General features: G+C 36.6%; 2 protein-coding genes across 12 annotated transcripts in view; one reads left to right on the top strand and one right to left on the bottom strand.

Moving 5' to 3' along the window:
- Positions 1 to 27847, top strand: part of app (Palmitoyltransferase app) — a 108236-nt gene that overhangs the window by 67529 nt on the left and 12860 nt on the right. For 7 of the 11 annotated variants that reach the window (XM_067790825.1, XM_067790823.1, XM_067790822.1 and 4 more), the window contains 7 exons: positions 259 to 419; positions 515 to 699; positions 1220 to 1331; positions 1403 to 1557; positions 1622 to 1743; positions 1813 to 2005; positions 14355 to 14430. In XM_067790825.1, the coding sequence (XP_067646926.1) occupies positions 259 to 419; positions 515 to 699; positions 1220 to 1331; positions 1403 to 1557; positions 1622 to 1743; positions 1813 to 2005; positions 14355 to 14430 (1004 nt within the window). Of the gene's footprint in view, positions 1 to 258; positions 420 to 514; positions 700 to 1219; positions 1332 to 1402; positions 1558 to 1621; positions 1744 to 1812; positions 2006 to 2072; positions 2579 to 14287; positions 14431 to 26011; positions 26255 to 27847 lie in introns of those variants that run through there. The other 4 variants (XM_067790826.1, XM_067790828.1, XM_067790829.1 and 1 more) reach the window with 4 other exon arrangements.
- LOC137253026 (nuclear valosin-containing protein-like) lies at positions 3658 to 4801 on the bottom strand. Its single transcript, XM_067789255.1, has 4 exons — positions 4508 to 4801; positions 4028 to 4446; positions 3744 to 3959; positions 3658 to 3666 (listed from the first exon to the last, which is right to left on the bottom strand). The coding sequence occupies exons 2-4, from the start codon at positions 4178 to 4180 to the stop codon at positions 3658 to 3660; spliced, it is 378 nt and encodes a 125-aa protein (XP_067645356.1). The 5' UTR covers positions 4181 to 4446; positions 4508 to 4801.

Here is a 27847-nt window from a genome sequence, read left to right as displayed (position 1 = left end):
CAGGATTTATTTCGAAAACACTATTTCAGAGTTCGGTTGAATACCGCCCTACCACTGACTTAAATTATTTTTTTCATAAAAAGACTACCTAACAGAAAAATGTTTTGAAATTATGTTCAGATAAGGCGTTTTAAAACAAATTCAGAGCGTTTTCGAAACAGCAGCTGAGATAGATAGCGATATTCCAATCAACTATCGAAATTTACTTTGTATATATAAAGCGTTGAAATAATGTTTTTTCTTTGTGTTGCCTTTCAGTTGCCCGTTCCTTGCCACACGTATAAACCCAGTAATTCCTATTGTTGGTGCAGTGCTTTACTTCTTTACAATGAGTTCCTTGCTACGAACAACCTTTACAGATCCTGGTGTTATACCCCGTGCTTCTCACGACGAGGCTGCTTACATAGAAAAGCAAATTGGTAGACAGTTTTATATATTCCATTACAAATAATATATTTAATAATTACGTGCGTATGTATGTATGCCTATTGATTTTATATTACTTTTGTTGCAGAAGTGCCAAATTCACTGAATAGCCCTACATATCGACCTCCGCCACGTACTAAAGAGGTTCTTGTTAAAGGACAAACAGTGAAGTTAAAATATTGTTTTACATGTAAAATATTTCGTCCCCCTCGAGCATCTCATTGCAGTTTGTGTGATAATTGTGTTGATCGATTTGACCATCACTGTCCTTGGGTAAGTGTTTGACTATGTAAAGCAATTATAAAATACATACTTATATGTAAAATACATATGTACATATCTAAGCAAACTTTTGAAAAATTGCCTTTATGAAAATTTTCTGAAAAACGCCCAACTTAAGAATTTCATATTTTGATCTGAGATGTAGCGCTCTTCAAACGGGTTGTGTGGTAGCATGGCGGAACGATAAGGTGGCAGCATGGTGACATACCTACAAACATAAATAAAAATTCCACGTACTTTTTTTTGTAAATTCGATGGACAAATGTCAAAATCGTACTGCGCCGGAAGTTGATGTATCAAATCAAATAAAAAAAAGTTTATAATCAGCTGTCCCATGCTGCCACCTTGTATCGTTCCGCCATGTAACGTAGGGAGTTTTAAAGAAAAAAAAAAAACGATATAGAGTTTTTCCTGAATCAAATTCTGAGATTTATTTATGTATATTTACATATACTTATATTTTAATATGTGACTCATTCCCAATAACATATTCATGTTGTTTTTTTTTTAGGTTGGCAACTGCGTGGGGAAAAGAAATTATCGGTTTTTTTACTTATTTCTAGTCTCTTTAGCATTTTTAGCTGTATTTATATTTTCATGCTCTGTGACTCATTTAGTTTTATGTAAGTATGTTTCTGGCATATCCTATAAGCTCATATAAATTATTATTTATTTATTTCTTTTTCAATATCAGTGATGAAAGCAGAACAGGAAGTATTTGAGGTGATAAAGAAGGCGCCATTTACTGTGATTGTTGTGTTCATTTGCTTCTTTTCGATTTGGTCAGTTATTGGCTTAGCAGGATTTCATACTTACCTAACGACAAGTGATCAAACAACAAATGAAGATGTCAGTGGCTTATATTTAAAAATAAGTTTAATTTTTAAGTACTTTCATAATTTTTGATATGTAGCTCAAAGGATCATTTTCATCGAAAGGAGGACAACGCTCAATAAATCCTTATTCAAGGGGAAATATCTGCCTGAATTTCTGTCATATACTGTGTGGACCAATGACACCATCATTAATAGATCGGTATTTTGAAGCTGAAACTTTTTTCGAAACATATTTCAATTGTAGTTTTTATTTTTATATTTTACACAGACGTGGAATGGCGACGGATGAGTTTATATTACAAATGCAACAACACTCTAGTCCACGTCATCCTTTGAGCGACGTAATGAGTGCAACTCATGTTGGTACATCCGGCATGATTACGTCGCAGCCAGTTATTGGGGGCGCTGGTGGTGGTATTAGTATTGGAGGAAATCATAAAAAGCCAAGAATTTACGATGATGTAAGTTTAGTTTCTCATACATTAAATGTTTGTATACCATGTATGCACATATAAAAGTTTGCACCAGGTACCCAAAGTAATAACCAAGGCTTACGTAAATACTGTCATTGGGCGAACATAACGTTCAGTGAACTTAACATGTAACCGTCAGTTGAGTGATATAAATTTTGTGCATGTTGAGCCAACTTCAAAATGAAACAATTATTCAAAAACTTTAAGGAAGGGGTAATCCGGGACGGTGCCCTTTGCGAGACATACCTTAAGTTGCAGGTCTAGTCATGTATACAATAACTGCGTACTTATGACTTCGAAAACACTCAAAATTTGAACTTTGTGGCTAAAAACCACATTTCCATTGAAGCGTAAAAAGTGAAATCAGAGAAATATGAAGTGTGAGTTTGACGTTTTTTTGAACTAAATAAATATTTTTATTTGGTACACTATAAAAATTTCTCATACGTGTTGGATGACCTTATGGAGATCTATTATCATGTGATTCTGGTACATAATTATTTTCTGAGGTCGAGATTAGACGCGAACTGCCTTCTGGTAATGTAAGTCTTAAATCAGTAAAATGAAGATTACTGCTTTTTTACTCTTTTTTTTTTTTTGTATAGAATAATTTGACTTACACTGCTTTCTTATAGTAAACTTTTATTTCTATACATGTTTATGTATAACCAATTTTCAGAGAATAAAAGCAGTAATATTAATTTTATACTGCTTTCCTGCCTTTTAAAATTGATGTATTGCTTTTTTGGTGAGGGAATTTAAGATATTCGAAATGTAAAACCAATTTTAAATCTTATTTCATATTAAAGTTTTAATTTTCATTGATTAATGTTTAAGTTAATGAGTAAATTGAAGTTACAGAAATATATTGTCATCAAAATTCCTATAAGGGAGTAAATGAACTTTACTGCCTTTTTGCTATGGACGCCAGTATAGACCTATAACTTTATTGTGTTTATTTCACCAATTTTATCTCTGTTTATTGCCGAAACAACTAGTCAGATTTTTAGAAAATTTTGCACGTATATTCGCTAGGCTTGCGAGCAGGTTTTGAGCTATATTTCATACCGTAGGGTTTTGAGACCAAAACGTGGACCCGGGTAAAGCGGCAATTACCCACCGACGTGTGCCGTACGTACGGACGTTTGTCGTACGAAACACGTTTGACCGAACCCTCAAGCCCATAGGAATCAATGTGTGCGTCTGTGTACATGTACATAACATATTTGTGTGTGTATTGTTTACAGATAAGCACCCAGTTAGAACGCTACTTGTTATATAATGCATTAAATTATCCGTAGTGCTACAAAAACTATGCGTGAGAAATTCAAAAATTTTACATCAGTTTGTTAAGACAGAGTGACAAATCCTCACGTATATTTTTCTATACATGTGAGCAGCCTTCTCTTTTACGTTCACTAAATTCTGGTATTAAGCTTTCATATATTTTTCTCTTTTCAATATGCTATTCATATGCCATATATAACATGATATATACAGCAACGAATTTCATAAAGCTATGCGTTAGCGTTATGGCATAAATAACATATTATCTAGCTGTTGTATTTATCTGATATTCCTAATGCATATATAATGAAGTAAATAACAAATTATCTAGCTGTTATACTTATCCCATAGTCCTAACGCATCTATAACGAAAAAAATAGCACTTAATTTTTTTTTTATAAAATTTTTATTAAAATGAATATTTAAAAATTTGGAATACATTATTGGAATACAATTGTGACACAACTATACGTTCCATATCTTTTTGTGCAAGCGAACGATTCGATGATATAGCAGCAATTTCATCATTAAATAAAACGCTAGGTGCATAAATTGGCGCTTGCTCGAATACATCGCGTATACGTTCTTCAGATTCATCCGAGATGCCAGCTATTAATTCTGTAGCAGCAACATCTATTAATGGCAAATTTAATTGCTGTAAAGAAAAAATGTATAGTATATATAAAATAAAGGTTTACGTTTATAAATTGCATGTATATATACCCCAGCAATTGCATGCGCAAGTAACGTTTTTCCAGATCCAGGCGGTCCGTGCAATAATAAACCACGAGGTGGCATTAAACCCAAAGCAAAATATATATCCGGTGCTTTTATATGTATTAATAATTCGCAAAGTTCTTTTGAAGTTTTCTCCATACCACCAATATCTTGAAAAGTTTCACACGATTTACGTAGTACTACCTCTTTTTTGAATTTACGTTGCCGTTGTTGATTAATTTGATTGGAAGAAACACTTGAAAATGGTCCGGCATCGTTATTTTGTTGTTGTTGCTGATAATTGGATAAACGATTCCAACGTTGATTTTGTTGATGTTGCAATTGCTGCTGTTGCTGTTGACGGTATTGCTGTGCATGTTGGTCATTTCTATCATATGGTTGAGACGAAGCCCTATCGTTCTTTTCTGATATTAAGCGTGCATTAAAATTTTCGTTCGTATATTGTGGAGATATACTAATACATACCTCCGTTCAACAGCAACTTACGCTTTTTATTCGGTTATTGTTGGTTTTCTTGATCAGAAGACTCTGGGAATTCGTGGCGTTTGTGGGCTCCAGTTACTGCTACAGACCTAGCACTGCCAATTGCATCTGCACTTTACTAGACGATCCCTTGGTAGAGTCAGCATTAATTTTATTTAGTATAACTCCAGAAAGGGATTTTCTACTATTAGAAGCGGTGGCATCTATTTTTTTTTTAATTCAATTTAAGTTTCAGTATTACATTAATTAAATTTAAATACTATTAATATTTTTTGACGCGTGCAATCTGTCAAGAAAGCAAAACAAATGAGTGGGAATGCATACAATAGACAATAATGCAAAAATGATATATCCTCTTCCCTCTCTGACATTCAGCCAGAACCATGGCGGAACCATACAAGGTGGTAGCATGGTGACATAGCTACAAACATACACGTACTTTGTTTTTGTAAATCGAGGGATTAATGTCAAAATCGTAATGCGCCGGAAGTTGATGTAGCAAATCACATTAAAAAAAGACAAATCAGTGGTCACCGTGGTACCACCTGGTATAGTTCCGCCATAGCCAGAACAAACTTGTTTTTGTTGTAGAGGAGATGACAGCTGAAGATTTTGCATTTGTATACGTGAATGCGTTAGGCAGTTTTTGCTGGGCACTGTTGCCATTGACCATTTTGCATGCATGCTTATGGAAACATCAACTTTTTCCAATTTAATTTTTGATGTTGTAAATTCTGGAATTAATATTAAATAAATATAAATAGATTACATATTTATAATCTGCACTTTTACATAATTATTTCGAATTATTTTCACAATTTTTCAAACTTTAATTACGTGTTTTTGCATAAAACTTCAAACGGTCAAAAATTAGCGCACAAAAGTTTACTAGGCAACTCTGTCTAGTGAGAGAGCGATCAGCTGACACGGTCTTACGGAAAAAATCAAAATTGTTTTGATTTCCACGTTCCGGGCTACGTACGTACGGGCGTTGCACGTCGGTGAGTTTTCGTTTACATTGCACACTCATAAGATAGGTCGTGTCAGCTGACACGTTTTTGGTACGTACGTTCGAGAGTAACTGCCGCATAACCCCAGAATCTGTACGTCCAATATGATGACCGTTATTGCGATATCTCAATCCGTTTCCGGTATATATACCTAAATGAGGACCAGGGGTACCATTGGACAAGTTTTAGGGAAATGGGTTTCCAATGAAAGGTATTAGTGGGGTATTTAAAGGGGACTTTTAACATTTTAACATCTTAACTTTTTCTTATAGTCAATATCTTAATTTTTTCTTAGATAGATTGTTTTGTTTTTTTAATGATAATCGTATCAAATGAAATAAGGGTACCAATATGTAATGTTTTTACTTAAAGTTAGTAGGTGTGCGAATATTGCTGGGTGACTAGAGTCTCTAGACCTAAGTTAAAACGTGTACCCTTCGGTAGCCCTACATTATGATATACGCCCTACGATATGAGTATTATAGAAATTGACAAGAGGGTAGGGTGAGGGAGAGGGAGAAAGAGAAGAAGAGCCCCAGGAAAAGGAAGAGTGAGATAAAGGAATGGAAAAAAGAAGTAATTTTCCAATAGTAAGGTAAGCCAAAATTCGTGCACGACAATAAGAAATAAAGTTTTGATTTAGGCGGAGGCATTGTAGGCTTAGCAGCGGTTGTATGCGATATCAAAAATTTATTTTTTTGGAAATATTTCGAACTTTTTATAATTTTCTAATCAATACTTTAGTATTTTGCTTTTTTTATTATTTTAAAATATATAAAAGATTAAGATCCATCAGAAACCGAAAATCGTCTTGCGGCGATTCTGATACGTTGTAAACATATGCCCGTCAGATGAGTGATGCAAATTTATTCTTAAATTTTAAACAAACTTCTTAAATTGTGATTCACACTTCACTATTATATTAAAAGGTAAAAATAGCATTCATAACCAACACTTTAAAATGTCAAAGAACTGCCAGACAGCCGAATAAACGTGTTGAGTGAAAATAAATTCATTTAATACACAAAGTTATTTCTAACGCAACATAGAAAGGTTTACAATTCATATAAATACGCCGACACGGCCTTCCTGACAATCACACGTCCTCGGGTGTATGATGAAAATAACAACAACACCACTCGCCATGATTTATTTATTATAATTTTTTTTTTTCACTTGAGCTTGCAGTTAATAGATATAGTATAGCCTCAGACCAAAACAACATTGACGTCTCTTTCAACGCCTTGACTGTTTTCTCCTTTTTCATTAACGTCTGGTTCAACGTCATTTTCAGCTAATAGGCTCTCAGCATTCTCAGTTATGCTTAACTCATTAGGAACTTGTCCCTCTGGGAACTTCCTCAAGTGTTCATGCGAATACTTATATGTTCTTTTACTACTTATAGACTTCAAAATATATTTGTCTCCTTCTAAAACCTCTACCACCAAAAACGGACCTCTGAACTTAGGATCTAGTTTAGTTTAGTGATGTCTTTCCTCATTCTTAAGTAAAACGTAATCTCCAACTTTGTGTGGAATGTGGTGATTGGCCTTAGTTTTGTCAAACCGTTTTTTGTCATAACATGCATTTTTTTGAATATTTTTAACAGCTTGATCTCGTAATTCTTGAACATCAACTTTACATTCATCAGTACTACTTGCTATTAAACCAAGTGGTCGCGCCTCTTTACCGATCATTAATTCTAATGGACTAGCTTTTGTAACTCGATTGGTCGTGGAATTCAATGCCAGTTGTATTTCACCTAAAGCATCCTGCCAAGATCGTTGACTTGTTTCAACCGCAGTCAAAAATTTTTCAATGTGCTCATGACCCGTTCTACTTGTCCGTTGGAGCGACTCGCACCAGTAGCAATTAAATGCAATTTTATTTTTTTGCGCAATACAAAAATCTCGAAAACCCTTTCTTGCAAAGCACCTACCCTGGTCGGCAATAACTCGAGAAGGAACACCAAATAAAGATATGGATGACTTAAGGGACTTGATACAATTTTCAGTATCAATATTTATAGTATGATGCAAATAAACATACTTTGTAAAAGCGTCAATTTGAAAAATAACATATTCCTTAAGGTCATTTTTACCACTTAATTTGCCAGTGATATCAATGTCACCGTGTGCCACGGAATGCTGACTTTTGGAATCGGGTGAAGCTCTGCTTGAATTTTGCCTGATTGTGATTTAGACACTCTACACGTTATACAATTTTCAACAAACTTCCGTACATATTTCGACATATGCTCAAACCAATAATAGTCATAAACTTTATCAAGCGTTTTTTCCCAACCTAGATGCATAACAGACTCATGAACATGGTTTATGACTGACCACCTGAAAGATCTAGGGACAACCGGTAAACATTTGGTTTTCCCATTTCTTTGTATCTTCCGGAATAAAGTACCAGCTCGCAATTCATACGTATTTAACTCATGTTGGTCAAGTTCATTGTTACACAATTTCTTAACAATGGTAGCTATTTCCGAATCTCTTCGTTGCTCTGCAAGAAGCCAATTGTCCGAAATATTCGCAAGATTAACACGTTTTTCCGGCACTTTCTCAACCTCCTCATTATTTTCAGGCAACAAATTTCTAGAGAAAAAGTCCGCATGTGCTATACGCTTGCCCTCTCTATATTCTACAACAAAATCAAAAGCTTGCAGATATGCCCACCAGCGATGAGCTCTCGGGGTTAAATCTAATTTGGTGCGGGAAGATTTAAAAGAGTTACAATCTGTGAAAACTACAAATGGACGACCTTGCAGATAGTGCCGAAAATGTTTAATGGAGTTAACTACAGCTAATGTCTCCAATTCATAAGAATGATATCTAGATTCTGCCGAGGAAGTTCGCTTACTAAAATACTCAATGACTTGTGATCTATGATTAATCTTATGCATTAATATAGCACCATAACCATCGGCACTAGCATCAGTATGTAATTCAATGGGAAACTGCGGATCAAAAATAGTCAAAACTGGTTTGTTTGTTAATACGGATATTATTTTCTGGCGTATTTCTTCATGTTCAGGTTTCCAATTAAAACTATTATTGTTTGAGGTAAGGAAATAAAGAGGTTTCATAATCCGAGAAAATTTAACTATAAATTTCCGAAAATAAGAAGCCAAGCCTATGAATTGTCTCAATTGGTGAATAGACTTAGGAGGGGCCAAAGCAGGTAATGATTGAATTTTACGTGAATTTGGTCGAACTTCTCCAGACTTGATTTCATACCCAAGATATTCAACACTAGTTTTCAGAAAAGCTCATTTAGTAATGTTAAACGAAAATCCGGCTTGTGTTAAAGTATCTAAAACAATGTTCAATCTTTCAAACGCTTGCTCCTTCGTCGAAGCAACAATAAGGATATCATCCATATATACTATAACAAAAGAATAAGCTAGATCCCCTAAGGCCTTCATTACAGATCGCTGGAAAACGGACGGCGCATTTTTTAACCCAAAAGGCATGGTTAAAAATTCATACTGACCTTCCGGCGTTACGAATGCTGTAAGCTCAATGCTGTTAGGGTGAATTGGAATTTGATGGAAGCCACTTGCCATATCTAAACAAGAAAAGTAATTGGCGCCACGTAATCTAGCTATTTGATCTGAAATAAGAGGCAGTGGATATTTATCGGATACCGTATTCAAGTTTAGCTCACGATAATCAACACAGAGGCGATCAGATCCATTTTTCTTCTTTACAAGAAGGATAGGACTGGCAAACGGGGAACAACTGGGTCGGATAATTGTGTATTCCAATAATCCCACTATTCTATTCCTGACAACCTCTTTTTCTACCTCACTATGCCTATACGGACGTCTTTGCACAGTCTTGCTAGGATCAATTAAACGAATTTCTAACTGACCAGTAGATACAAAAGAACGCGGAAACCCATCTATGAAATATTTTGAATATTTTTCAAGTAGCGACATTAACTGAATTTTATCATTTCCAATTAGTTCGGTATTAACAGTAAACGAGTCATAAGAACAAGTATTTGCAATTTTCTCTTCAAAAAGATCAAATTTGTTACACGTTATCGTTACTCCAAAACCTTGACTAAGAATTTCACGGCCAACCAAAATATCATATTTTAAATAACTATCAAGAACTACATGAAACAAAATTTCAAGAACAAATCCACTAATTTTTACACAAGTCAATATTTGCAAAGAACTGCATATGGAGGCATTTCCGATGCCTTTTAACACAACTACATTGTTAATTCTTTTCCCCGTAAACTTCTTTGATATGGTTTCCTTTAAAAGCGTACACTCAGCACCGGAATCAAAATAAAATTGGAACAACTCACCATCCTGGATCAATACTCCCTTTGGTTCAGCCACATTACATATATCAACCCTCTTCTCATAGCTATTGGTACTGTTACTTGAAATCTGACTGCTATTTTTTGAGCACTTCGAAGCAATGTGACCCACTTCTCCACATCTAAAGCAAACCAACGACGTACGACATTTTTCAGTTGACGAGCCACTTGAAGGTTGATTAATTTTGGGTAATAGTTTCCCTCCCTCCCTCTTCGAACGACATTCAGTAATTTTGTGTCCAGCTTTTCCACAGTAATGGCATTTGACGTTCGACATTAACTTGCTCTTTTTAATTTCCAGAGGATTATCAAAATAATGTTGTTTCCTTTTCCCAAACGTGAAAGCCCTAAGCTCTAGTTGAAGCTCATTACGTGTTTTGATATTTGTTCTGAATATTAAACGTTGCAAACCAGCGTCAAAACGGGATGTATGTGCAAGGATCGCCGAAACAACTATCTCTTCAACAGGCATTGCTTTCCATTTAGACATCAATGACGTAACCAACCGGCTTGCATAAACTGAGAGACACTCACCTTCATTTGGATGACCATTTAATATATTTACAATTGTAGCTGCTGAAGTCTCAACACCCTCAAACCGCTGTATAAACAATTCTTTGAATTGTGTCCAAGTGATACCAGGATAACTTATTTGCGACAACCAATGCGACGCGCAACCTTCTAACGACTTACTCAGGGCTATAATTAAGGCACTCCCCACCAAAGGATTATCTGCTATTACCATATCAACTGTCGAACACCATGAAATTGGATCTGCTCCTGAAACGTCAGGATTATATTTAGGCAGAAAGATCCTCTCCGCATGTCCCGTTGATTTTGGAGCCTGCAAAGATTTTACTAGTTCCAAAAATTGTCTATTTTGCAATTCTAAAATATTTCGTAATTGCGTATTCGGGTCAGGCGGAATCCATCCCACTTCTGATGCGGGCGCATGTTCAAAAGCGCCATTTGAATAGGGAGAACTCTCCTTTGTTGAAGGTGCTTGCTCCAGGTTATCAATATTCTCCATAGTTGAGCGCAATGAACTACTGCACGTTTCAACGTCCTTTTCTTTAATGATCCCAATATAATTTTATATTTTCTTAACTGACTTGCAACGTGACAGGAGCACACTCGGTAAAACGATCAGATTTCACCTCGCTACCTATAACCCAAACATGACAACCTCATCAACCATTCACTTTGATACAGTGAGAAAAATATCTTCACAACATACTTGGATTGAAAATAAATTCATTTAATACACAAAGTTATTTCTAACGCAACATAGAAAGGTTTACAATTCATATAAATACGCCGACATATACAAAATGTATGCTCATTAGTTCGGCGTTAAATCCAAACTGTTGAGTGCATTACAAAGCGCCAACTTAAAAAAAAAAGACAAAAAACATTGTATTAAACCTCTCAGATACATAACTCACAAAAATGTAAATGAAAGTTAAGGGCTTCATTCTGTATTGCGAACGATAGCTCAGATGAACTACTCGCCTCCAAACGATTTCATCTAGCAATGGTATTATCTATCATTTTCGTTCGGCCTTTACGTTTCTTACTTTATGTCAATCAGAAAGGCGAAAGCAATTGTCAAATTATATGTTGCTATCATTTACAGCTCCGACACATAACCAGTTTTTCATATAGATGAGTTTAACACATGCTTATGTATTATGAGTAGATTGCACGTATTTTTATGGAGAATGGTAGAATGAGCGACACTGGCGCCATCTGATATTGAAAAGTAGCCAACTTGCCAGTTTTGTTCCAAGCAAATCATAAGAAGAAGAATTTGACATTTTCTTTGGCTAAGGGTGTTGGCACACTTTGCAAGTGAAATTATTTTTCCCACTGGTTGGTAAATTTTCTAACATTTTTTACAATTAAAAACTGCAATATAACAATCGAATACGACACAAAATATGTTAGCAAGTATTTTTGTTGTATAGGGAGGTTTACAACAGTGCTTCGCGAAATTTTGTATGTGAATGGGCAAAGCGAAAGAAACTTAAATTGCCAAGTCTGAAATTCCTTCATATTTACAAACGCAACATCTTGGTTCATTGTGGCGATGTTATTGGAATGCATAAGCTTGTGTTAAACGCATCTATATGAAAAATGTCATTGTGGCACGGCCTTTAACATAGTGCAAATATACTAGCGATTCGTCTCCGAGGCGAAACGAACGTTCGTTTCGTAATAGAGAATGAGGCCCTAAATTTTTTTTTTTTCATTCAGCGTAATTTTAGAAATGAGATTCAAAGACAGGTATGCCAGCCATTTTTATCTATTGCAGTTTACTTTATATGGAATATAATCGCACCAGTCGGCTATTTTGTGGTATAAAATCTCGAAAATGAAATTTTAAATATACAATAAAACGTGCGATATGGAGGATATGTACATATATTATTGTAAACAGATGATCAAAAATTTCAGATTTCGAGATTTTATGATACCCCATACCTAAATTATATTATCCCTTAATAAATTTTGTACAGATAATTTATTTTTGAATACTTTTCCGACTGACCATTTTTTCAAAAACTCATAGTATTCTTATTTAAATGCCAAGCAAAAAAAAATATTATGTAAGTTAGCTGAATGAAAACAAGTGTTTCGGTTTGTGTTTATTTATTATTCGAAAGCAACAAAATAAATTATTCGTAAAATATATGAAAATAAAAATTGCTTTTCTCCTTGCATAGCTTATAACGAGCACTCTACCGTCAGCCTCAACAGACCTAAATTTACCAGCATGGCTGTCTTTCAATCACATTTTTATAACTAGAATGTAGGAACAAAATATAATTTCATTTGCGTTTTCTGGAAAAAGTTCAAATTTTGGATTAGTTCTGTTTACAATAAAACGAGCGATCTATTTTTTTAACAAAATTTTCCTTCTCAATATACATAAGTATATGTATATATATAAAAAAAAAGAAATGCAAGGCGCGATAATCTCCGAAGAGATTTTAGGCCGAGCTTCTCTTCCAATTTGCGTCGTTCTCCTTTTTAATTTTCCTGTAAATTGGCGGGACGGGACCTAGATGTTTTATGCCGACTCCGAACGACATCTGCAAGGCAGATAAATTTTCACTGAGAAGCTTTTCATGCCATAAATACCATTGGGGTGTTTGCAAATCTCTGCCGAGGGGCGACCAGCTTAAACTATTTTCTAATTGAAAAATCTTTTTTCTAAATTTTCGATTTTACTTTGTCCGGGGTTTGAACCCAGGATCTTCGGTCCACAACACGTCGCCTTTGCCTTTTTCCCAAATATAGTTGGAAAAGGTGTAGTAATGATTTTTACAATTCCACCCAAATAAGTTTTTACTGCGGAAAACTCCAAAGAAACGAAGAGAATGAATTGAAAAGAGTGGGAGAGAGAGAACATAGGAAGGAGAAGGAAACAGAGATGAAAGCAGAGAGAGGATAGAGTTACAGTAAGAGAGCAGAAGGAGGTACTCCAGCGGGTTAGAGGCCTTAGAATATACCCGCGGTAGGTACGCCTGTGGCAAGAGGCGACTAAAATACCAAATATATTCAAGGGGTTGCCAGCGCAATATATAGCTTCTCCAACCCAATTGTCAACCTCATCTATTCGTGGCGAACACTGATTCATTAACAGCCGAGGCTCTGGCGACCCCGAACTCCTTATGGATCTAGGGGGTGGGAGGGCGGTATGGCCTGGAAGGTCGCATGTGGTCATACCAAATCGTTCCCGAGACGGTCGGACTTGGTACTGGAACGTACCTGATCTGCATCCGGCAAAGGACCATCAACATCGATAACACTCCCCAAGGCCTTCGGGGAGTGTCCTTATCGCTACAACAACAACAGAAGGATGTTTGCAGGAAATTAAAATGGTAAGGATTGGTATATGCATACCGAGCAAAGCCGGGCATCCTTGTTAAAATGTTAATAACGCTATTACATCCTTTATTCTTTAAACATTACTTAAACTTATAATGTCTGCAATTTCGAAAAAACTTTTAAAACAGAACTTAGTAAATCCAATCCATTCCAAATGGTAATGTGACCTATCAGGATTGTTGAGCAAAGTTATTGTCGACCTTTCTATGAAGCTTGTCACATACCGCATACCTAACACTGTTGTTCTTGAACATGGTATTTCATTAACCTCGAGTATTGTCCTTTGGCGCCTTTTGTGTTTGTTTTGTTCGCGGAGCAGTTTTGTAATTGTTTACAGGGGTCTTTGTATATAGCGAAAAATATCAAATGTTTGACTAAAACACTATATAAATCACATTTGTGTTTTTTTTTATAAACATTGTTTTTATTATAAAAGTCAAGGCTGCTTGGGTTCCTGGTTTGTACATCCATATTTTATTTTATTGTTGTATATAAATGGAACTAACGTTAGTATAATTTTATGCACAACATGCACAATGACTGGATATTGGGCACTACCATAAATGCGATGTTTGCAGTCCAATCCTTCCTCGGCAACTTTGGCAGGCAGCAATGGAATTTATCGACCTAGAAGTTATGATAATTTACAAAACGGTAAGTCACAGCGGCAACACAGCAGTAATCAGCAATATAAGAAGTGTTCGTTGCAAACACTTTTACCACCTACTACTCACCAATTAAAAAGTCGATTGCTAAAACAAAAACCAGAACGACAAATTCTTCACGAAACCCACAGCGCATTAGCGACACCACAAATCATACATTCACCCGCCATATCCTCCTACCATTTGAATTTGAAACGATCGCTACATTTACCACTTTCCCCTGCATTTGATGCAGGCAGTTCACCCCTGCCACTTTTGCATCGTCAAACTCCACATTTACAACCAGTATATCCCGGAGCATCATCACAAGTGCAATCCTTAGCGATAACAGCGGCACCTAATGATGCTTTGATTTCACCCATATCCACGTTAACAACACCAATACCTGCGAATTTACATACAACGGCGACAAAGCATCCATCAACTTTACAACTACAAGCAACAGCGGCCCACTCAGCCAGTTCTACAACTCTAACGACAATACATACGGTGGCACCACAGCTACCAGCGCCAACCGATTTTAAATATTATTCACCACAACGTAGTACTGATTCGAATTTGATGCGCAATTATCCTTTTAATAAGATTCGTAGTATGCGTCGTCAATCAACACAATCTGTTGATTCACAAAAAGTAAATATAAGCGGCTATCAACCATTACCGATGCGACAACGTTATAAACATCAAGATGTACTTTTTGAATTAAAATCACCAACAAATCGTTTAACTATTCGAGAATGTGATTTTGGTGGTGGTGGTGAGCCTTGTGATGATGACCAATCTATAAAAGATAGTCAAATATTTCGTGTTAGTAAAAGAAATTTATATATGAATCATCGGTCACCGTGGAAGGAGCGCGATCGTTATTCCAATTTGTATGAATATTCATTTAATATTGACCTTAATTCCATAATAGAAGATGCTGCAGGTAGCGATTCATCATAGTATGAGTATAAAATAGGCTTTGCCAATAGATTAGAATCTAAACATACTATATTAATAATGTTGATGAAATTAATGATAGATTATGAAATGACAGTATTGTTCGAAACCTCAATTAAATGGGATCGTATATTAATTGTTATATAAATGTAGAATTTTAAAAGCAACGAAATAACAAAGTACACATACAACATAACATACTATGTACATACATACATAAATTCTACATACGCCATAAGAAATTTAAAAATTCAACTTCTTCGAATTTTAAATTTTAACAATGAGGTTGTAAAAGAAGTTACATGCGTAGATACATACAAAAACGTTGAAACCCCTTTAAAATGACACGTTTAAAAAACGTATAGTTGTAGGAAGTAACAGATTTTCAAAGCTGAACGAACTACATACATATCCATGACTCAGTCGAAGAACGCCTTATCTCCGTCAATTTATTTGGAAACAATTTTCGAACAGTAGCGTTCTTTCAATCAGCAGTCGATATGTTGGATACGAAGTTATTTAAATTTATGTGTGCGACAATTGAAATTATGCATTTTTAGCACAGTTTATTATTTTTATAGACTCCCAGATACGAAAATGTTTTCACATTTGGACCTACCTGCAGAATGATGAGTTAACTATTTAACTCGGAGATAGTTTCTCATGAAACACTATGGACTCATTCAACCTAAATGAGCTCCTCACGTACCGGCCAGTTCAGCCTAGCTTCTCATGACAGTTTAAATACAATTTTATCAAATTTTAAAATTAACTCTTGAGACAATAGGTTCTACAAGTGAGGCTTATTTTACATTCACATTGCGCCATTAATTCGAGCTTGTGGCGTAATGTGAATATAATAATAGACGTTGTTGGTCTCATATAGTACATGCATGCATCATATAAGCGACTGTATACATGGGAGTAGCCAGAACCTAAATTGTGAGGGCGCTGGAAAACTTAGAAAAAATAAAAGAATTATACTGCAAACAGAAAATGCGTCTGCACTAAATATAGGTAAATTTAATTCAAATTTATGTATAAAAAGACAATTTAATATTCACTGTTGATTTTATTGGAAAGTGATAGTGGATAGTGATACAAATTTGCACAAGATAATAAAATAGTTATTTATCCTTTTCTTTAGGCTGTCTATACTGGCAAATTTTTCTTATTTCCAAAATGTTGTGATAAAAAGTAATCAGCTATTGTGTTAAATTTTTATGATATATCTGAAAAAAAAAAAATCATATAAATATCGTTACTAAATAATGGGCTTTAAAGTTTAAATTAAATCATACAACTGCCATCAAAGTAACAGCAGTATGAAGTATAATATTAGAAATGTGTAAATATGTCAGGGAACAAACCGCATAATTATCAAATACTGTTAGTTTGAGAGCGCCACCACAACTACTGCGTTGTAATTTTCAACAGGGCTTACAGAACAGCTTTCTCAGTAGTAGATCAAAGTTAAAGTAGAAATTCTTAATTGTTCTCTTATAGTGGGGCTCGGGGAGCATTTTACGGAGGAGCAGGGTAGTTTAATTATAAAACTTTTTCGGATAACAAAAGTTTCGGAAAAGTTCCAGCTAAAATGATTTTAAATGAGCTTAAATTAATGGGAAACAAGGAAACTCATGGAAGAAAACATGATACGTATACGCGTCTACGAAATGTGACGTTTTAATTTTTATCTATTTTTATTAATTTTACCAATAATGCAAAAACTTTCTCTAAAAAAAGTTTTCAGAAATCCTTACGAGCTTAGCACACTAGCACTCACTTAAGTACTGCTATTATTTTGACGGATTGCCCTTAGAGCTAGACTACTAAGAAAGCTGTTTAAAAAAGTAACGTAAGCCCTGTTGAAGAAATTATAACACCGTGGTTGTGAGCACTTTCAAAGTAACAGTATTTGACAACTATCGGCAGTCGGTTCTATGTACCGGAGCGACTCGGGATTTTTCCCGACCAAGGACTGTCATTTCAGTGTGACCCCATTTAATTTGTTTCGTCCCTCCCACAAATTGTCATCCTCCCAGCAGCTCCTTGCAGCAGGACTGCTACATATTCTCTTACTCCGGGAAGGTATCGAACCCAATCCGGGTCCGTCTCCTGACCCCGGTCCTGAGAAATGGTTTTGCTGCATTTGCCAGAAAAGAATCTTTTTAGGACGGTCATACTCTGTTCAGTGTGTCTCGTGCAAGGGATGGTTGCATCGGACAGGTTGTTCTGGGCTTGATCCCAAAACCCGACGTCCACGTAACTTTTATAAATCTTTTGTGGCTCCTTGCTGCTCACGCCCAAGGGCGTCCCGTAGTCTACGCCTAAGCGCCCCTCCACTACCTTCCAGCAGCCTCGCTGCTCAGCAAGCCACAACAAGTACCCGCTGCTGCTCGCGCCCCACGGCGCCAACAACTCAAACAGCTGATACCACTCATAACTACTACCTTCGTAGTAGAGCTGGTAGCAATGCTGAGCATAAGCCCCTGCCCCCGTCTTCTTCTCCCCCCCTCTTTTCTGGCAGCAATCGTGCAGGTCAGGGAAACAGACTCTTAGTCCCTACCTCCGTTTGCATCGTCTGCCAGCACAGAATATATAGGTTTGCGACATCCGCTCAATGCAGCTCCTGCCTTGGGTGGTGCCACTTTCCTAGATGTTCTGGTCTCCGCGACGGCAACCCCTCGACGGGTTTCATCGCGCCATGTTGCCAGGTCGCAAACCCAAATCATCCGGGTACCCCAATGCTTGCCCAAGGGCGCCCAGTCCCAAGGCCACAACAGCAATTGCGTCCTGGCCTTCCACAACCTAGGCGTAGTTAGCCGTCTCTTACCCCTAGAGTGGCGGCGTCACCCCTCATGCACTTCAGAATTCTGCAGTTAAACTGTAATGTACTAACTGGGAAGATTACGGAGATAGTCGATTTCATGAAGCGGCACAACATCCGCATTGCTGCGATTCAAGAGACTAAACTCACAGCAAGATCTGCATTGCAGACCTGCTCTGGGTATAATGTCCACAGGAAGGACCGCGAGAGCGGAAATGGAGGCGGCCTCGCGTTTATTATACACCACTCTGTGCAATATCATATATTTGATCCTGGCATCGACCGCAGGGACAATGTCTTAGAACGTCAAGGCCTATCTGTCCGGTCAGGCGATGCAAATCTAGAAATCATCAACATCTACATCCCTCCTGTCACCTGTTGCCCCAGTGGATACCGCCCTAAAATCGAGGCCTTACTCACTGGCAACAATCGCATTATCTTAGGCGATTTCAATGCCCATCACGACCTATGGCATTCAAACTTGCGGGCGGACAGTAGGGGTGAGATGTTGGCGGATCAAATAGAAGAAACGACGTTCTGCACAATAAACGGAGACGCCCCCACACGTATGGTAGGAAGCTGTCATAGCTCGCCAGATATCTCAATCGTGAGCGCAGAACTCGTTAACTGCGTCAACTGGCAGCCGATGGTAACATTGGCATCCGACCACCTGCCCATACTTATTTCGCTCGAGCGTACCGCCGACTTCATCGTCACCGGAAAACGCACTTTCATAAACTTCAAAAAAGGAAAGTGGGAAGAATATAAATCTGCAACAGACATCAGCTTTGCTGCCCTCCCTATCCCGACTGATGCCCGCCAAGGGGAGCGTGCCTTCCGTAAGGTCATTGAATCCGCCTCGGCACATTTCATTCCCGCCGGGAGAATTCCCGAAATCCGGCCCCACTTCCCGGCGGAGGCCGCGAGCTTAGCGAGGGAACGCGACCTTATAAGACAGCTTGATCCAGGCGACCCCCAAATAAGGGATATAAACCAACGCATCAGATTGCTTGTGGACGAACACAAGCGGGCGAAATGGGAAGAGCACCTAAGAGGTTGTAACCTCTCTACCGGTGTAGGTAAACTTTGGTCCACCGTAAAGTCCCTATCGAATCCGACTAAGCACAAAGACAAAGTTTCCATCGCCTTTGGCGATAAGGTGCTGTCGGATGCGGAAAAATGCGCGAGCGCTTTCTGCCGACAATATATAATGCATCCTACGGTCGACAAAGATAGACGGAGAGCCAATAGACACGCACATAAACACAAATTCAGCGCGTCACCAATCACCATCACCGCTAGAGAGGTTGAGGACGCCATTGGTCGCGCTAAACCATCCAAAGCAGTGGGCCCAGACGGCATAGCCATGCCGATGCTTAAAAACCTAGGGAAAGAGGGTTTCAAATATTTAGCGCATGTCTTCAACCTGTCTCTCTTCACCTTTGCCATACCCGAGAAATGGAAAATGGCCAAGGTGGTCCCGCTACTAAATCCTGGGAAACCAGCTAACGTAGGTGAGTCATATCGTCCGATATCTCTCCTATCGCCAGTGGCAAAGACGCTTGAAGCCATTTTGCTCCCTTATTTCCAAGCACATTTGCAGCTAGCCCCTCATCAGCATGGCTTCAGAAAACTCTATAGCACTACCTCCGCGCTAAATGTCATTAGCACCCAGATAAATTGCGGTTTGAATCAATACCCCCACCATAGAACAGTACTCGTAGCGCTAGACCTATCAAAAGCCTTTGATACGGTCAACCATGGCTCATTACTGCAAGACCTGGAAGGGTCTACACCTCCCCCATGTCTTAAAAGGTCGACCGCAAATTATCTGGGTGGTCGGCAGGCATCGGTGCAATTCAGAAACGAAACATCAAAACCAAGGAGAATTAAACAAGGGGTGCCACAGGGTGGTGTCCTATCCCCACTTTTGTTTAATTTTTCTACATATCTAAGCTACCTTCACCACCGGAAGGAGTCACAATCGTTTCCTACGCCGATGACTGCACAATAATGGCCACAGGCCCAGGCCCAGAGATCGATGAGCTATGCAATAAAATAAACGGCTATCTCCCTGATCTCTCCAGTTTTTTCGCCTCGCGAAACCTGGCATTGTCACCGACTAAATCTTCCGCGACCTTATTTACAACATGGACGCCCCAAATGTCGACCATATTGAACATCCACGTCGATGGCACTACGCTACCGACTGTCCTACACCCCAAAATCTTGGGTGTGACGTTTGATCAGGATCTACATTTTGGTGCGCACGCAACCGCAATTGTTCCGAGAATTCAGAGCCGTAATAAAATCCTCAAATCCCTGCTGGCAGTACCTGGGGAAAAGATAAAGAAACGCTCATGACCACATACAAAGCAATTAGCCAGCCGATTACGTGCTACGCGTCACCCATATGGTCGCCAAGCCTAAAAACTACCCACTGGAAGAAACTACAGGCCTGCCAAAATACTGCTCTCAGAATCGCCACGGGCTGTCTTCTTATGTCCCCAGAACACCATCTGCATAATGAGGCGAGAATACTCCCCATCAGGGAGAGAAATGAGATGCTGACCAAACAGTTTCTGTTGAATACCCAGAAACCTGGGCATCCCAACAGACATCTGATTGACGAACCAGCACCGCCTAGGGGCCTAAGGAGTCATCTCCGTAAGCATTTTGAGGAAATACGGCACCTGAGAACCCAGCCGTATGAAGCGGAAAAACACAAGCAGGTCCTTGGTGAACTCCATAGACAGGCGTCGGACCTTTATGTCGGGAATTGCCCGGTGAATCCAGTACTTGAAGAAAAATATCCAGAACTCGCGGAAGAGGAACGCATACTCCCCAGGGAAACGCGTGTCACTCTTGCTCAACTTCGTTCTGGATACTGTAACAGGTTAAACTCTTACCTATCCAGAATCAACCCGGACATACATTACGTATGCCCCGCTTGCAATGTGTCCCCACATGACACCAACCATCTCTTTAATTGTAATGTGGAACCAACGCCTCTAACACCCCTTTCCTTATGGTCCACCCCTGTTGAAACGGCAAGTTTCCTTGGACTCCCGTTAGAGGATATTGATGACAATTTGTGATCGGTCGCGGCTATTAGGTGGGGCGAGCATTGCTACAACAACAACAACAACAACTATGAGAAAAAAATTTTATTCCTTCTTTTACATGTTTATACATTTCATATAACAGTATCTTTTCTCAATTAAGGACGTTCTAATTATTTGTTTTGTTATTGGAATTATTATGAATTTGTATAGTTCTATGAATTTGTGTTTTGTTTGATAGAAGAAACAAACTAACTTGTAATTTTCATTTCCCACAAATCTGAGCTGTGTTCGGATATGTGAAAACAAAGTTTAAGAAGCTTGTCCAAAAATTATGAACTTTTAACGAAATTTTTCAAGAAACATCTGATGAAAACTTTGCGAAACTCGTCTAGAATTTCTAGAAATATAAGCATATGTTCGAAGAGCTAATGCAATATTTGTATAATCAAGTGCAAACATAATTATACTACGATATTAGCGCTGTGTATTTAATGAAGTCAAGAACAGGACTCGCATCGTGTTTTACGTATCGTGATCGATAACTATTTTTTTAAATCGAAAAGCTCGGGAACAGAGTTGGGTTAGTGTATTAATGCACCAGCCTTTACTCACTGTTGAATGGTGAGTGCTTTAAATAGCAGCCTTCAGTTTTAGCTAAGTGCACAAACATTTTTCTTCATAGACATACTTGATTGAAACATAGAAAACCCTCCAATAAGAATGGCTTGCCTTTGGTTTGATATATTCTAGCAATCATTTTCTTGCGCCATTTTGAATAAAAAGTGTTTCTTGCGCAATTATACATTAAGGGTGAAATCGAACGTTAAATACCCAACGTGAAGAAAATATTAACATATCTTTATTTAATATTCAATGATATCCTCTCCTTTGATGGTCATACTTCTCATATACATACATACATATGAGCCATTCAGTGCACCAAATGCTTAACTCTAATTTGGAAGTATCTAATTTGGTCTACCTTTTTAAATATTTTTGCTAAAGGCAAATTTTTCGAAGTCTCCCAAAAACGTTTAATGATAATGATGTTATAATTTTTTTTGTCACATGAACTATACGCCAACGCTTATTTGTGGATTTCCGTTAGTAGCGTGTTCTATTTCCATTGCATTCGTAAAAAATTTTCAACTTTGCTATTCAGAACAACGAAGTAGTAAAAAAGTCATATGAAAAGGGGCACAACTTTTGATTTCATGTCCTCGCAAAAACTGAAGCAACTTCCTTGTCTTGAGTTCATAAATATGAAAAACTTTGAACAAGGCAAACCTTAGAAAAAAAGTAATTAGGATATTAAGTTCAACCTTATGTTTCTATAAAACTTATTACAACGCACAAGCTAAAATTTAAAAAAAAAAATAGTATTGTCGTTCTTGAGACTTTTTTAAGTACATACTTGAACAGTAATGATATCGCTTATTTAACTAAAAACATTAAATATGTTAAAACTCCCACGATGAAATACTGCAATTTTAAATCTCTGTATTTGCTAGTATGTATTGTATTTTTTATTAGCCCAAGCGACTTTACAAAGTATAATTCATCTCACAAAAAAAAAAAAAATTTTATTTAAAAAAATTTTCATTCAGCAGCAAAGATCATTGAATCAATCATTATGATCATATTACAAGTTCCTTTAAAGATTATACTTTGTGGATCAAAGATAATGCGAATACTTAAATACAGGCACACAAAGCTAAAGTCTCTGAAACCAGCTAGCCAAATGGTCAAATTTTACTAAAGCCTTGCAAATAATATTGCCAAGGTTAGCAAAATAAGTTGCCTTTTTTCTAACAAACCCATTACTTTTTTCTTCTTCCTTACCTTACCTTCGACTAGACAATCAGCACCATGGCTTCTGAATAATTCGTAGCATCACCATAAACTAATGCCTAAATCCTTAACCAAAAAAGAAAAAAATGCCCTCACTTTCCCCAAGGCTTACTTCAGGAGCTAAACGGTGAAATTAACAAGAATTAAACAATAATAGGTTCCCTGCCGTGGGTCTAATCTCCATAACGCTTAATTTCTGCACGCATTATATCAACCAACCTAAAAAAATCTTTTCGCATACAATTGCCCATTCGATCACGGAAAACACAACTCGGGCCCTGGTAGTAAAAACATTTTCATCTTCTGCTTAGTGCACAAAAATTTCGCTTCACTCATTTGAGTGGAGCATAGAAAACTTACAATAACTATACATATTTTTTTCACTCAGCTGAGTGCTAGTAAAAACATAAAATTTAGTCGTAGTGGAGAAAGGCGACGACACTATCATTAATTTGCACAAAAAAAAAAAAAAAATAATGCGCACTAAAATTTTTCCAATATAGTGTAATGCTAATGAAAATGTAATACAATCAAAATTGAGTGCATCACTCCCAACTATGGAAAGCAATGTAATTTACGCGAAAAGGTACCATTTTCTAAAAGTGATGGGTGGGACGTCGGAATCACCTCACTCTGTGAGTTACCAATTCACTTCCCAATTTCAAATAAAATATAAAAATCTTTTCAAAATTGGCTATACCATATTTTTTTTAAAGAGAAATCAAGAACCAATTCGAACTTTAACTTAATTTGTATACTTTACAAGGAAAAAATATTGCATATTTACATAGTTTGACCGGTAAGACATTCCGAATTGAAAGCATATAATGTGTGAGTAAATTTCAACTGGCTGTTTCCATATATATAAAAGGAAACCTTATAAAAATCTATTCCTGGGGGATAAGTATACATATGTGCCCCACTTTTTTAAGGATTAAAAGACGGTCATTTGACTCCAATTTTTTAACTTAGCTGTATTTTTTGCTGGATTGACCACTACGTAACTCTTTTTCACGTTCATTTGTATTTAGTTGCTCTTGCGCTGCCTATGAATGAGGGTTTGACTATTCCCTTTTGTGGTTAATAAGTAATAAAGACCCTCGAGTGATGAACCAATAACTAGTTCTCAATTCAAAAGTGAAGAACCTACATCTAAAGCTCGTCGGAGCTGAATTCCCGTCAAGCTGTTACTTTTGTGGCATAAATATGAACTAAATAGACTTAAAAATATATGTTTCGAAATTATCTCGGCACCTAAGGAGCTTCATTCTTTAACATTGCGTTGGTCCCATTCGGCGCTCACAACTATAGAGTGATATATTTGCCACATGTTGCACCTCTGTTGATGGTAATTGTGCTTTAGAAACGAAACTTTCACACTCTTTGAAAATATATAATTGAAATACAATTTTTTGCTTCAAATAATCTTTCGAAAAGATCAATGAACTGCCAATCAGTCTAATCAACTCATGGATTGAACGTATCTTAAAACAATATGATCAGAAATCTTCAGAGGTCAACATGTTGGGTGGTTCGGAAAAAGTCAACGGTGCGTTTGGTAAGTTATCAAGTACTAGGCGATCAGGTCGAAACGCGCCAATTGCTACCAGGTTTTTATTTATGTTTGTTCCATATAATCCAAAAAAATTCATATTATTATGCCGTTACAATTAAATAAAAACAAATAAGCAATATATTCATTCACACCAATTCTCACCATCCATCCGCTAAGCATTCATCATGATTCCCGATTTACACCCATACATACATACGTAGTATGTAGGATGATTTGAAAGAATTTTCTATCCTATTTTGAAATTGGGTTTTCTGAGCGAGGTTAGAGGTGGTATTTGATGAAACTTCTACATATAGATACATATATTTTTACTATCACATTTTAACATCAATGATTATTTATTTAAATTTTTTTTCGTTTGTTTGACGCCCATTTAAGATTATTACAGTTCTTATAACCATTCTCTGTTCTCTTTCTCTTTATTTCCTGCATTTCGTCTAATTGTGTCGTCATGTTTTCTATTGTAATTCAATACACTTTTCAAAAAATTAAATAATATAAAACTTTTTTTCCGCTTTGCCTTAAACCAATTTTGAGTCAAATCATAACGAAATAGCCGCGATACGTTATTAACAATAAATACAAAGATAAATTCTATATTGGGTGAGTTGATAAATATTTTGGATTGTAATAATAAAACTTTTTTAAGCGATAAAACATAAAAAATATATAATAATAGTAGGTACATACATATATACACAATGATTAATTGTTAATAGTTAGCGCAATAAACATTTAAATATTTTGTTTTGTTTTCGCGTTTCTTATATAATCGACATATCACATTTTTACGTGAACACATATTTACGAACATTTGTCGCATTTTTTTTTTAAATAAAATATAAAAATAAGTTGCTATATTTTATGGTTTGCCTATTCTCGTTTAGCGAATATTATGTTATATAATATTGATTTGCATTTTATTGGTTCATTTTGCACGTTACCTCGCATCTTGAGTACTGCGAGTTTCATTGATTTTAGTCGTTAGTTTAAATGTGAATAAGGAAACAAACATATTTATCTGTATACAATTTAGCTAAATAAAAGTAAATGTTGTACACTGAAAAGTTGAACAAACACAGCTAAAAATTATTGCTCGAGTTGTCTCCTTGAAATATTAATTTACAAAAACTACGGAATATAAAACCTAAAGTGTGTTGAAAAAATTAATTAGTTGCAGTATTCACGTCGAGGATTCGCGAGGCAAACAAATCAAAACAGTATATTCAGCAAAAGCGGCAAAATGTCTCATATAAATTTTTCCAATTTTATTATGGAATAGATCAAAGCTCTTTTTGTTTTTCAGTTAACAGATTTGATATTTGCGCAATGAAAAAGAGCAAAAATGGGTGTTTACCAAGTTGTTCGCTTCAACCCTTCATACATACATATAAGCTGAGCTAAAGCTGAGCTATTGAGCTGTCTGTAAATCAACGTTTCGACGAATATTTAAATGAGTACAAGTCGCCATGGGAACAACACTATTCATTCAATTTTATGCAACCGTTTTTATATGATGAGCACAGCCATTTCTAAAAACCATTGATTTATATTACAAAAGACTCGGTATGCATTTTATGTATCTGTAATGTGCACACTTTGCTGTTAAATTTATTTAATTTGTACAGACTAAAAACTTCAATGATACGAAATTCATTGAAATAAAAAAAAACATTAGGTTGTATTGGTAATAATGAAATATTTTAATTTTGAAACGTTGCTAAACTAAATGGGGGTGACTTAAAAAGGCCAGAAAATGATATATCGGAACTTTTAGCTCCAATTGTAAATGCCTAGGTTTGATGAAGCAGGTTATGGCGGCCCTGACTTAGCTTATTCGATTAAGTGCATGCTTTTTAGCAAGTGTCAGAACTTTTACCTAATTAACTTTTTAATAAGATGCTTACCCAAATACTCGTATGCGCATATGTTTTTATAATAGGGGGACTCATTAAAGCACATAAACTTATAAGGTGTAAAATTATATCCATTTACACGCGCAGTTATATGAACGCACCTGGTAATATTCTTGATAAACTTAATTGTCGATCAGCTGTATTATTAAAATTGCTTGATTGTTATACAAATTAAAAAATGCCAAGATTAAATGAAAAATCAAAACTAAAGCGTTTTTATTAAGATAAACTTATAAATGACTTGCTGATGTTGGAGATTTGTGATGAAAATGCCTGCTGGAATGTCTGCAAGGTTGCATTCCTTTGAGTTTACCGCGTTTACACCATGAAATGTGGGCGTAAATTTATACAAATTGTGTAAATGATTTTTCATACAAAATTTGACAGCTCGTTTACGCACTAGATAAATTTATACGTTTACACACTTTATTAGGTATTTATTAGGTTAAATGAGTCCCCCTAATATTTATGGATACGTACATACATACATATATAAATCTAAATTGTTATTGAAATATCTACACACGTACACTTTCCAAGCTCAAAAATTCAACATGTCGATATGGCTGGATGAATACATAATTACGATAAATCTGTTTACATACATACATATGTGGATGTAAATATTAGTTGCATCTATGAGAAAGGAAAGATCTAGTTTGTAGTACATACATACATTTGTTATTTGCCAAAGGCCAGTCATTCTAACTAAATATTTTTGTTAGAATATTTAATTTATTTGTTATTTAAAACGTCCAGATCAGAGACATAAACCAAGATTTAAAATTTTTTCTATTGTTAGTGTTGACTGACAGTTCAAAGAAATTGGGAAGCAATTACGTTTGTAATGTCACGAAATAAGGAAGAGAAGAAGATAAGTTTTTGGCCCTACGGTCGGAAAGTTCAGCTTCCACAATGAAATCTAATGAACGGAGGCTGATCGACTTCGGCGGTGCTCGAAACATGGTCATAGCCAGCTCCAGAAAAACAACTGGCACGAAGCCGCCTTACAACCGAAAAAAGCACGCTGCCTACAGAGCTACGTCAAAAGCGAACACGGCAAGAAGAGTGGGTGAACGCTACCACGGGTTGAAAAGGACAGCGAGCGGAGACAGGAAGAAAAAAGCGAAGGCAGAAAAGCGTGAGTGTGAGGAACTTTAGCTGGTATCCACCAAAAATTTTGGAGACAGGTAGAACATTTAAGCGAGGGGAAAACTCCTCTAAAA

The sequence above is a fragment of the Eurosta solidaginis genome, chromosome 5 (assembly GCF_040869045.1).
Source record: "Eurosta solidaginis isolate ZX-2024a chromosome 5, ASM4086904v1, whole genome shotgun sequence".
Taxonomy (NCBI): domain Eukaryota; kingdom Metazoa; phylum Arthropoda; class Insecta; order Diptera; family Tephritidae; genus Eurosta; species Eurosta solidaginis.
Note: the sequence above shows the minus strand (reverse complement) of the source record. Positions and strands in the feature narration are given on the sequence as shown.